The following is an 11972-nucleotide window of genomic DNA, read 5'->3' on the forward strand; positions in this document are numbered from 1 at the left end:
TCCTTTTTCTTTTCCTTTTTAGAAGTAATTTTTGCTGTAATTTAGATTCACCGATGAAATCTATACGGGGAAATGGGTGTACGTACCAAACCACTGTTCCAAACGGAAGCTTTGTCGTATTATCCCAAAGACAAATGTTACTACCGACGTGTCCATATGACAAGAGAGGATTGAGAATGAACGTGGCAGATGGATATGGTGCCGACAGAGAGGAAACGGGAAATAGATGCAACATAGGACCCCACATATTCAATTTGAATTGATTGGGATTGGAATTGGAATAAGATGCCTTGTTACTTGTTAGTTATATGTCATTTGCATGCTCACATGTTATCCTTAACTTAAGGGTAATGAATGGACTTATGGGGTTGTGGGGGCACGTGCCAGCTACAAAAGGTTGCTGAAAATGAAAGGACTCGAGATTAGAGGGTCCCAACTCCCAAACATGTTAGAGTGAATTTGACTCTAACACACGCAATACAATGCCTCTCTTGCTCTTTGATATTTTTCCCTTTGTAGAGATAGGCCATGCTCTCTGATTTTAAGGCAAGGCCTATCATTAATGCTCCACCACAAGTACCCTATCTTGACCAAAAGAGCCCCCATCCATATACTTTTTACAATTACAATGAAATTCTGAAGTGTGTGTGTGTGTGTATATGCATAATCTAGCTGTTTGGCATTGGATTTGCCATTCCTCACTTTCTTTACTTTGTACCGTTAATTCAAATTATTCACTTTATAATAAATCCTACTTTATAGTAAGACATATGAGGAAATTTTTGTCAATTGTTTTGGGGACAAGTTGGGCCAAGCATTGGAAAACAACTCTGATGTAGCGTTTGTTTTGAAGTACTAAAACTGAGACTCAATATCATTTTTGTTACTTCAGACACTAGTATTAAAATTTCTGTCTCTGTCTCTAAAATTTCAGTACCTCTAAAAAGTGAGAACACGGGAGACTAAAACTTTTAGAAATAGAGACTAAAACTTTAATAACATTTTATACTTAAAATACCCTCATTTCAATTAATTAATTCCAATTTTATTCTTTGTACAAATTAAATTAGAATTTCATTCTTGTTTCAATTTCTATCTCCTATTTTGTACCAAACAGAATACCGATTTATTTCAATCTCTATCTCTTAGTCTCTTCCTCTTAGTTTCAGTCTTTCTGTCTCTCTACCAAACACTACCTGAAGGACTATAAAAACAAGGCTTTCCGGGTCCAAAAAGAAAAAAGGAAAAAGAATAGGTTTCCATAACTGCAACTGTACCTTCGTCCTACTTCCAAAAGGAGAAGAAAACATGTTTCTTTGCAGAATCCATGAGCAATAAAATATTTGAATTGATGCACACAAAAAATGGAGGACATGTATTTACACTGAAACCAAGGCCCAAGCCATTCAGCCAGGACTATGAACACCCCTACAAATTCTCTTTTTCTTTCAAATTGAATGACTAATAGATTTTGCATCATTGAGATTTTCTTCAAACATGAACCAGATAGGTGAACCAAGAGGAGCACAAAGCTAAAGGTACAAGAAGACAAAATGGAAAATGGGATTGTTGCACATTATCTTCAGAAGTTGCAGCATCGAGCATGGCCTCTTGACCATTTGTCCCATAGGCACATCATCTGCCTCGGCGACTGGTAATGCGCCGTGAAGTAGTTCTCCATGCATCCATACTGACAAAACTTCCAGTTGTGTGAGTACTGGACTGCCGCCATTGTATTGTTGAATTGCTCGACCCACATCCCCATGCTTACGTCCTCCATTTTAAACAGCTGCAACCACACAACAAATCTCTCGCCAATCAGTAATGCGAATTATCCAGTGATATACTACCCAATCTACTAATTGCTGTTACTTTGATGAAACTTGTACATTCACAGATCAATGTTTCAGGATTGATTTATGAATGTACCAATTTTGTCAAAGTCACGGTTACTAGTTGATGAAGGATGGGGAGGGCGAATGAAATGAATGTAAAATCCAGATAAATTTACGGCAACTAACCCTCAGGTTCCTATTCTTGTGTTGTGATACAATGTAATTAACGATATCTTCGGAAATTACGTATGCAGGGCCATTTGCATAAGGAGGATATACTTCTTCAGGCCACTCCTGCAACAACAGAAACATCATCCTTAAGAGAAGGAAAGAATAAGCCATATAGCACCAAGCTATGCAATTCTCTTGTACTTGTCACCACCTACAACAAGAACGGCTACCGAGGAAAATAGAATCCTGCAAAAACTCTAGTCTAATTTAAGCTCTGTCATGTGCTGAATATGCATTATTTGGATAACCAAAAGGCAATAAATAATTCTCTATGGCCAAAACTGTTCCCCGGAGTTGTCAAAATTTGTTAAGATTCTTGTTCAGTATCTACCATTAGAAATACACACACCATATATTAACTACTACAACTAAATGTGGCAACTTCCATACCTCGTAAGTAACTGCCCATTTGCCGTGTCTCAGAGGCCGATGTAAGAGATTGAGATTCCCCATATAAAGCGGCTTTTTATGAGGTACAGCTTCAATTTCTCTCAAGACAGTGTCCACCCTAACAAAAGTGTCATCATCACATTTCATGATATATGCAGCTGTCACATTTTGAATCTGCATGACAAAAATATATAGCTGATGTAACTAGTGTGTATACAACAATTCAGATTTGAGGAAGGTGACCGACACCAGCTGTATAAATGCAAGTCACCAACACCCAGCACCCGTACAAAATAAAAACAGAAGAAACAGAGAAGCTTAGCTGACAAAATTTAAGAATGTACTAACCCCAAACTCACAGATAGCCAGGGTTTTAAGCACAACAAGCTCATAGCGGTCCATAAAGGGCATAATGACAATATCACCAAAGTAAGCAGCCTCCTTCCTCAGCACTGCATTTACTTCCTTCCTTGGATTCTTCATGACGATCGTTTTATGGTAGCCACAAATACAAAATTTAGCCATATTATAAATAAAAAATAGTAAAAGAACAATAGTGAAGCATGAATCAAAATACACACAAATGCCTTGAAAAATTTCAAGCATCTTATGTATAAATTGGGCAAATAAATTTCTTCACAAACCACATTATAGTTAATACAGACATTTCAATATAAATTATCTGCAATACTGCATATGGGTTCTGAGAATTAACATGCATTTCTTCATGTTGACGGAATGATCAAATCATTGTAGTGTATGCTTCTACGCAGTATATATAAGAAAAACAAAAGGAAGTCATACCAATGCAACAAAAAATCGTACTACTACATCTGAAGACTTGATCGCAGCTGCTTGCATCCACGTTTTTCGAACTGCCATACGTTCTGCAAAGTGATTTGAAGCAGAAAGGACTCCAACAAACAGTTTAATAGGATGTTTGGGTAGAGGACTTGCTTTCCATGTTTCAGACATTTCCAGTACTCGTTGAGGTGAGAAACTTGGGTGTGAAGTAGGTAGTGAAGTAGCAAAGACAGAATGAACATCAACATCTCCTTTAACTGCCAATCCTGTAGCATCTTCAAGTGTAAAACCCTGACGATAAAGTTGAAAAGAAAGTCATCAGGAAAAAAGTAAGCTGTATCCCACAGCAGAACCAGTATGGATTGCAGCAGATGTCAATTAGTCCCAATTTTTCTTATTGTTTAAGCCAAACGGACACCCTATGACACAGTAAAGGTGATACTGCCAATCGTTATGAGGGTACAAAAAAATTTCTTTTTATATTAAAACTTGACATAGATATATGTTTTTTAAATTTTTAAGTTAATAAAAAGCAACAACAATGGGGAAGTTATTTCCTTGACAAATGATTAACAAGAACAAGTAAATATACATAATTCCACTCAATCAAGATATTGGGTGCAACCATAAAATAAAAGCAACTGACATGTGTTAATTAATTACCGTTCGGTATGGAAATGAAGTCATATGGCGACCCCCAACATTAATATGGTACCCATCAACACCAGCACGCAGGGTAAGGACAAACATTCTACCCTCTACAAATGGAAATGGCCAAGTCACTTCTGGCTTCTGCTCACGCCCTATAAACCGCTTGAACCATGATGTTGTCTTGGACTCTTTTGAGTCTACAATGTCACTCCGCATCCATCTTTCACATCGCCTAAACCCATCGACTGCCAAACATAATCAAAAGGTTTATTTGTGCATTGAATTAACACCCAAAAAGTTAATCCAAGAATTTCTGCGCAAGTTAGAGACTAAAGGATTACTGCTCTCATATATAATTTTTCCATATGAAGGGCCATAAAAATTATTAACCATATAACTCTGTCTACAATTTTGGTTAGAGGCTTTTCTAAATACAAGCTAACCCAAACATGCACGACAATATCTATTAACCACATAACTTAAAAAATAATAAGCATTACTTCTGCAGTGTCCATAAAGCATCTAACAAACAACCAACACAGTAAACATTCTTCTGTTTCGTTAACAATGTAACAAGTTGCTACTTATTTTGATGGCCATTAGTCATTTTTTCTTATTTCACGAATTCCAAGTTGTCAGACCATTTTACTTTTCTCGCTTTGTTTCATTTAACAATTAACAATATGGACAAGAGGGCACTATTTTGCAGCACAATGTTTCTAGATAAAACAACTGAAAGTGCATATGCAATGTTATACATCATACCAAGCATTCCTTCATCATCCTCAGTTGGCAAGCCATCACATCTTTGAGCTGTTCCCCAGTGCATTCGATAGCAGGTATTATGCTCGATAACTGGTCGTTTGCTCCAGTCCCCTCTTAACCGAGGATTCAGGTGAAGAATCTTCGGAGGATCTTCCCCTTCAACTGACTTTAGTCCTTGTAACTCAACCATGAACTGTGAAACTGCAACCAATCCATCACTTTTCCTCAACTTCCCAAGCTTAGGAACATATTCCTTATGAGCAAAATGGGGTGTCCCCACCACAGTGATTGAAGAACCTGCTGCTAGCCCGCAAGGTAGAAACATCAAGCCATCTCCCTTCTGCAATTCATCCCCAGTCATTGATATCCAAGAAGGACAGGACTCAGGCTTTCCTTCGACGATAGAGTTCTCTCCGGACTCCACGTCATCAGCCGTGTCTAATTCTCCCCAAGCCTTCAGCCCCAATGTCCATGCCTCATCTGTCATTCTCTCAAGAACAGATAAATTGTTCGTCCTATTCATTTGCCGCATGATTCTTCCAGTAATCCTGCCATACTTCTGAGGAACACGCTCCACGGATTCACCCCCGTGTTCTTCCTCCTTCAGTGAAACTTTGTTGGGTCTCAAGGGAGCATCCTTGTCCGTGCTATCCTCTAGCCTCCGGTGAAGTGAATCTCGATAAACAGAACTAACAAAAGGCTTGCTCAACTCTGAACCTTCTGAGCCACCAACAGCAGCAGCACCATCCAATCCACCATAAATCTCATCCCCACTTATCGTTGACACAATCTTCAGAATTTGAGGAAACTTGCACGAAATGAAAACCAAATATAACACCCCAACAGCAAACAAAAATTGGGACAACCTAAACCTCCTCGAATTGGAAGGTTCAGTTTTCTGCCTCTTCATAATCTTCAAAATCAACAAACCAAAGAAAAAACGATACAATCTACACTACAGCAAGTTATCAACTACAACAATACCCTACACTGCAGATGTTTGACGCGAATAAACCATAAAGAACTACATCAACGTGAGGAAGCACGCAAACGGCAACAAAGCTGTAATTTTGAAAGCAAACCCCAAGTCCAAAATTTCCGCTAAAAGCGACAGGGCAACGAATTGGGCAGTGAAAGTTGGCCTCTTCTGGCAAAGAACGAAACTTCCATGCAGTGAGGGGAAAAAGGAGTGCGTCGATCAACCAATGCCGCAGTGATTCAACGAATTGGAAAGGAAGTCGTTGCAAGTGGCGGAATGGAACCCCGAATCGTTCAGCATGAGAGCAGCATCTGCGGAAGCAGAACGGAATTAGTAGTTGTAGAAAGTGAACCCTAATGGATGGAAAAGGAACAAAGAAAGGTGCCGGATGGTGAGAAGATGAAGATGAAGGTGAATGCTGAATGCAGAAGAATGAGAGTAGCAAAAGGGAAAGGGAACAGTGAAGTGATTGGTTGAATGTTTTGAGAGTAAAAAATCACCACTATTTTGGCACTTACAATTCAGGTATATTATTAGTAGTACTCTCTACTCTCATAAGTTTTGTAGAAAGTGTTTCTACTTTCTACTTTTTAGTTTTCGGAAGCTGAACCAGTCGACTTCACGCAAGCAGTTAAAAAACAAATCTAACGACTAAGGGTGTGTTTGGATTTGCGTTGGAGAAGAAAGAAGCTCGTTTGAGTTCCTTGAACGTTTCATCTTCATGTTTGGCAACACTTTTATGCTGTAAACGCAGAAGTGATTTTTGTCTTCAACCCACGTTTACCAAAAGCTAAAAATTTTAGCTTTTCCGTTCACCTTTTCACGTTGGATTGAACTTTATGTTCTATGTACCAATTATGTCCTTCATTATTCATGTGTTTATTGTTTTTTTTATAATACTTTTTTCTAATACTCTCTTATGTATATTATTATTTTTTATAAAATTTTTATTTTTTTTATATGAGTTCTTTTACTGTTATTGTTATTTTTTTTTGTATAAAATATTTTTTTTTATTTTGTATTATGATTTTATTAATTCTATTAGAGTACTAAAGAATATTGAGAGTACTAAAAAAATATTAAAATTTATTTAAATATTTAAAATAAAATTATAAGATAACATAAAATAATTATTTAAATTCATGTCCTTTTTTATAATTTTTTATCTAAAAGTGATTTTGAATAATGTAAAGTTAATGACAACTGAGTTTTCACCTTTAGTTTTTACCTTTCATGATTTTGGATCACCATAAATTTAAAACTGGATCTTATGCCTTGCTTCAGCTTTAATTAATCAACTTCTTAAGTAGTCCGTTTTTCTCACTTGATTAGTTTTAAGTTAAAGGAAGAACCTACGCATGATTTGATTAGAGGCCTACATATGTTTGTCTAATTGGCTCAGCTATAGGACCATCAATCATGTTCATGGGTTCCTTGGCTCCTTGCTACTTTTATCAAGTTTCAAAGTAAACCCTTGAAAATTAGTTATTATTTTATGATATGATATGATGCTACGTGTATATTAAAGTTGAATTTAAATTTAAAATTTAAATCATTTGGCTTAGAAAAATATCTAATTAGTAATTTGATCATTTAGTTAAATATTTAAATTTAAATTTTTTATTTTAATAAATAAAATAAATATAATATTTACCAAAATAAATTATTTTAAAAATATTTACCGATTTAAATTCTCTTGTCTTATCTTGTTTACAGTGTAAACGAGATAAGGCACGTCAGCGTGACACGTGTAACCTTTGGTATTCTCTACACACATTTTATATCTTTTCTCTGTCTCGTTTTCTCACAAAAACAAAGCTCAATGGCCAATAATAGTTCATTCATAGTTGTGCTTATTTATTCCAATTGTCGTATGAGAAATGACGACAACGGAGTGACATTTGAGTGTGAGGATCCGATATTGTTTCGCACTCAGCGTGTGGAGACATTGTCGAATTTGAAGAGTTTGATATTGAGCAAGGCCGATGGTACACAAGCGAGAAAGATAGGAAGGGTGGGGTATAGGTTGCTAGCACCCATGGAAAACGAAGTCTTCCGGTTTCGACTATTCCGACTTCAAAGAAACGAGCATGTGCGACTGATGTTCGACATCCATGGGAGGATCATGGTAAAACAGGTAATGGAGCTGTCGGCCGAGGTGGGTCATGGTGGTAGTGGTGGTTCCGTACACGATACCTATGTGTATCGTGCAGGACGACCGACCTCTCGCACCACCACCCATTCATGTCGCCATTCCAGAGCATGAGGCAGAGGAGGGTGAGGAGGAGTCCGACGAAGATTACGTGACGGATAATGCGGACAGTGAGTTGTCCGATGGTGGCGATGAGGATGAGTTTGTGCCGGAGACACCTGCCAGGGCTGTGGCACGCCATGTTCTGCCTTCACCTCACCTGATTCCGGCGCTATCGGCAGTCCCAAGTCACTATCACAGTCTGCATTTGGACGCGATGCAAGAGAGGACCCCGGTTTCTGACACATGTGAAGAGGATTACAACCTAAACGGCGGGGTAGAGTTTCGGGTCGGCCACATGTTCAGAAGCCGAGAGGCGGTGTTTCAGGGTGTGAAGAACTACAGTATTCACAAGAGTGTTGAATACTAGGTGATCGAGTCCGACCGGTTAAAGTACCATGTGCAGTACCGTTAAGCCGGCAATGGGTGTCAATAGAGCCTCCGTGTGGCCCTTCGTCAGAATCTCGGATACTGGTAAGTTCAAATTTAATTGTGATTTTGACTACTTTTGTATAATATATTATGTAGGTTAGAGATATAGTTGAAGTATAAATGTTTTGTTGTCATTAGGGAGGTGAGATTTGGTGGACCGCACAATTGTCTAGCACCCAGCATATCTCAAAATCATCGTCAATTAGATAGCAGTCTCATCTGAAGGGTCATATTGCCCTTGATACAGTCCAACTCCTCTATCAGTATCCCGGTCTTGCAAGGTGCGGTCCAGGCTAAGCTTGTTTAGTTAACAAGATGGGCTTTTTCAATTGGGCCATTATGAAACTTAATTTTCTTTCCTGCACACTAAACCCAATCCATCAAACAAACTATTGGTAATATTTTAATAGACATTTAATTTAATATTTTAATAATATTTGATCAACATTTTAATATTAATTTTCTAAACTCAATATATATTGTTTAATTATTAAATTTATTCTCTATTTTATAAATTATTTTAGTATTCATTTATAACCTATGTCTTCTCACTCCTTTTCCTCTCCAATCCAGTTCTCTCTCCTACAGTCAGTTCCTTTTCATCCTCCCTCTACTCCGCTCCTCCATCATAGCCGCTGATAGAACCAACCTTATTACGTGTGATTAAAACTTGACAATTTGTCACTAGCCCACTGTCAACACCACCATGAACACTTAAAAAAAAAAAAAAGAAGTAAAACGGTGAGCTGAAACTGAAAAAGCATTCTCCTCTCCACTTCTTTCCAAAACAAAAAGAAAGCTAAAGCCTAAAGGCGAGAAATCCTAGCCTCTCCCCCACCGCTGCAAGGGCTGTCTAACCACCGTCGCATGGACTGTTGTAAGGATTGCCACCGTGTCATGCGTCACAACTTTTTTCTCGAGTTTGGTGTCAGTTCTTGGCGTTCATATGCTCCGTTGCGCTTTTGCCATTGACTTCTTCTAGTCATGGTGCTCGAAGTCCTCAACCCACCAATCGTAGCTTCTTCTTCGAGATCAGCGTTTTCGAGTCTGCTCTTTGTTTGATCAGCTATAGGACTGTCGTCGTCCATTGTACTTGTTGTCTGGCCTTCGTCTCCATCGCACTTCTACCCCTCTACTCAAACTGCTCAGAAGTCAGAACAAAAATTTAAGATTATGTTATTCAGATTGGTTTCTTCATTTTTTTTATTTTTCATTCTTCATTCTTTTTAACTATGGTCTCTGTTGTACTTTGTTTTGTTGCATTTTTCTTGTGTTGTGTTGAAAAAAATTGTGCTAAACTCTTGATAATTCTTGTTAAAATTATGTTAAAGCATGGGCTTTTATTTGTTCGGTATGTTACTTGATATTAGTATTCTTGCAATTGTTAGAAATTCAAGTGCTTTTATTGTAGTGTTGCTTTCTGAGGCTATGCTCTTTGTGACTATAAGCTGTGGATATTAGATTATACTCTTTAATAATGTATTCTTTTGGTTAAATTAATATGTTAATCCCTAAAATTTTTAGATAATTTCAAATAAATTTTCATGCTTCAAAAGTTTGTAATTGTGTCTTTAAACAAAAACTTTGAAAATAAAAAAATAATCAATGCAAATAGAATATTCTCAGATGTGAAAACTCTAACCAATGTCCTACAGGGTACATGAGTTGGGTTTTGAGTCTCCATATAAAAATTTTTTATATTTCTTTTCAGCTAAATCTCTAATTCTGGACCTAAAAAGTAACATAAGCATAATAAACATGTTTTTATTATGATCGAGTCTTTTCTACTTCATTGAACTGAATTTATTTATTAAATTTTGCTAAATTGTATCTTATTTTAAACTGATTAAGATAAATGATAAAATTTTTATTATTGAATTTTTGTTGTTGTATAATCTTGTTTAATTTGGATTAAAAAAAATAACGAAATAAAGAAAAAGAAGAAAATTAGTGCATAAAGAACTAATAAAGGTTTTCTCCCTTTAGTATGTCTCGCTACTTACCTCTTTTCTCTTGATTTGGTTTTGGTTTTGCTTTTGTCTTGAATTTAATCATTTTTATTTTGATTGAATATTGTGTGGGGACTTATTATTTTGAAGCTATCTAAGTTTTTCACCTCCATTTTATGAATTTGATTAGGTTTCAAACATGTTGGCAAGTGCATTATTCTAGTTTAATTCAAATTCTAAAAGAAGTGATTGAGATTTTATTTTAAGAAGGACTAATAAAGGTTGATAGATTTTTATACATTCATTTTGTAATTTGCTTAATTTTATTTTTATGCTGGGACAATTTACCCAAATAAATAAATTGGGCGAAAGCTTTACTCAAATACACAAAACAGAAATCTCTTATGTACATGTGCATTTTCACACTTCTATATAAACCGTAGAAAGCTACCACGGTTTCTGATTTTAACATAAACCGTGGCAAGCTACCACGGATTATAGTGTTTGTGGTTTGTGTGTAAACCGTGACAAGCTCCAACGGTTTACGAAGAGAGAAAGCTAAGCATAAACCGTGACAAGCTCCCACGGTCTATGAATAGTATCATTTAGACTGCGCATGATAATTGTGACAGAATACATGTATATAATAGAAGCTCAAACCGCTTAAACTATCAAATACATAGCAGATAATATATTAGACAATTCTCAAACCTTTTTAACTATCATTTCCTGTTACTTCATTATTATGTCATGTCATGCACCCAACAAAACTAATCTAATGTAATCTAATCTTCACTCTCAAATCTCAATACTCACTGCTCAATACACAATAATAAAACAATTTTGTTAACACATTCATCGTATTTTTTTTAAGTTTTGGATTATAAAATTAAAGTGTATTTGAGTAAAGCTTTCACCCAATTTATTTATTTGGGTAAATTGCCCTTTATGCTGTGTAGTTATTATTTCAAAATTTTAGAATCTGGTTACTGTTTATCTGAACATTTTTTTTTATCAAAAATAGGAATACTCAAACTCGCAACTTTTTAAATGAGTATGGAAAGATTATATTATTTGAGTTATAACTCATTAGTTTTACCTGAACACTTTTAAGAGCTTGAAAATTTTAAAATTAATATTGTGGAGTCATTATCTCCAAATTACAAGAGCACTTCCCAAATTACCTTGGTGGTTTGTTTGTCATACGACTCCCAAAAGTGCTTAATGTAACTCCAAAGCTTTATTCAGGTGGACTTTCTTGTCTCTTTCATTATTAACATAAATTGATTTAGAAACTAGCAAGAGAAGTTGCATCAAGTTTATGGTTTTCAAATATATGAACCTTGAATAAATTGTTTGATCAATTGTAACTTTACATAAATTTATATTTTCAGTTTTCTATATATTGATCTAAATACAGTGCATCATGTGAAATTGGGTGTCACTAAACGGAGAAAGTTAAAAATAAAAGAGAAGATGAATCACAAAATTCTTTTTGATAATTTATCTATACATATAAGATTGAGATTGGAGAAAAATGGAGCAAAAATTTTCTTTTGAAATAACTTTTCTTATCAATAATTCATCATAAATAAAATATTTATTACTTTTAAAATTTAAGTTTAAAACTGGTGAAAGGTATTTAAATCTAAACCAACATTATATTTTTTATTATTGTTTTATAC

General features: G+C 35.8%; 1 protein-coding gene across 1 annotated transcript; it reads right to left on the reverse strand.

Moving 5' to 3' along the window:
- On the reverse strand, positions 1238-6186 carry LOC107622989 (hydroxyproline O-galactosyltransferase GALT2). Its single transcript, XM_016325077.2, has 7 exons — positions 4677-6186; positions 3924-4156; positions 3261-3551; positions 2805-2933; positions 2457-2630; positions 2022-2129; positions 1238-1789 (listed from the first exon to the last, which is right to left on the reverse strand). The coding sequence occupies exons 1-7, from the start codon at positions 5584-5586 to the stop codon at positions 1583-1585; spliced, it is 2052 nt and encodes a 683-aa protein (XP_016180563.1). The 5' UTR covers positions 5587-6186; the 3' UTR covers positions 1238-1582.

This window comes from Arachis ipaensis, chromosome B10 (assembly GCF_000816755.2).
Source record: "Arachis ipaensis cultivar K30076 chromosome B10, Araip1.1, whole genome shotgun sequence".
Classification (NCBI taxonomy): Eukaryota; Viridiplantae; Streptophyta; class Magnoliopsida; order Fabales; family Fabaceae; genus Arachis; species Arachis ipaensis.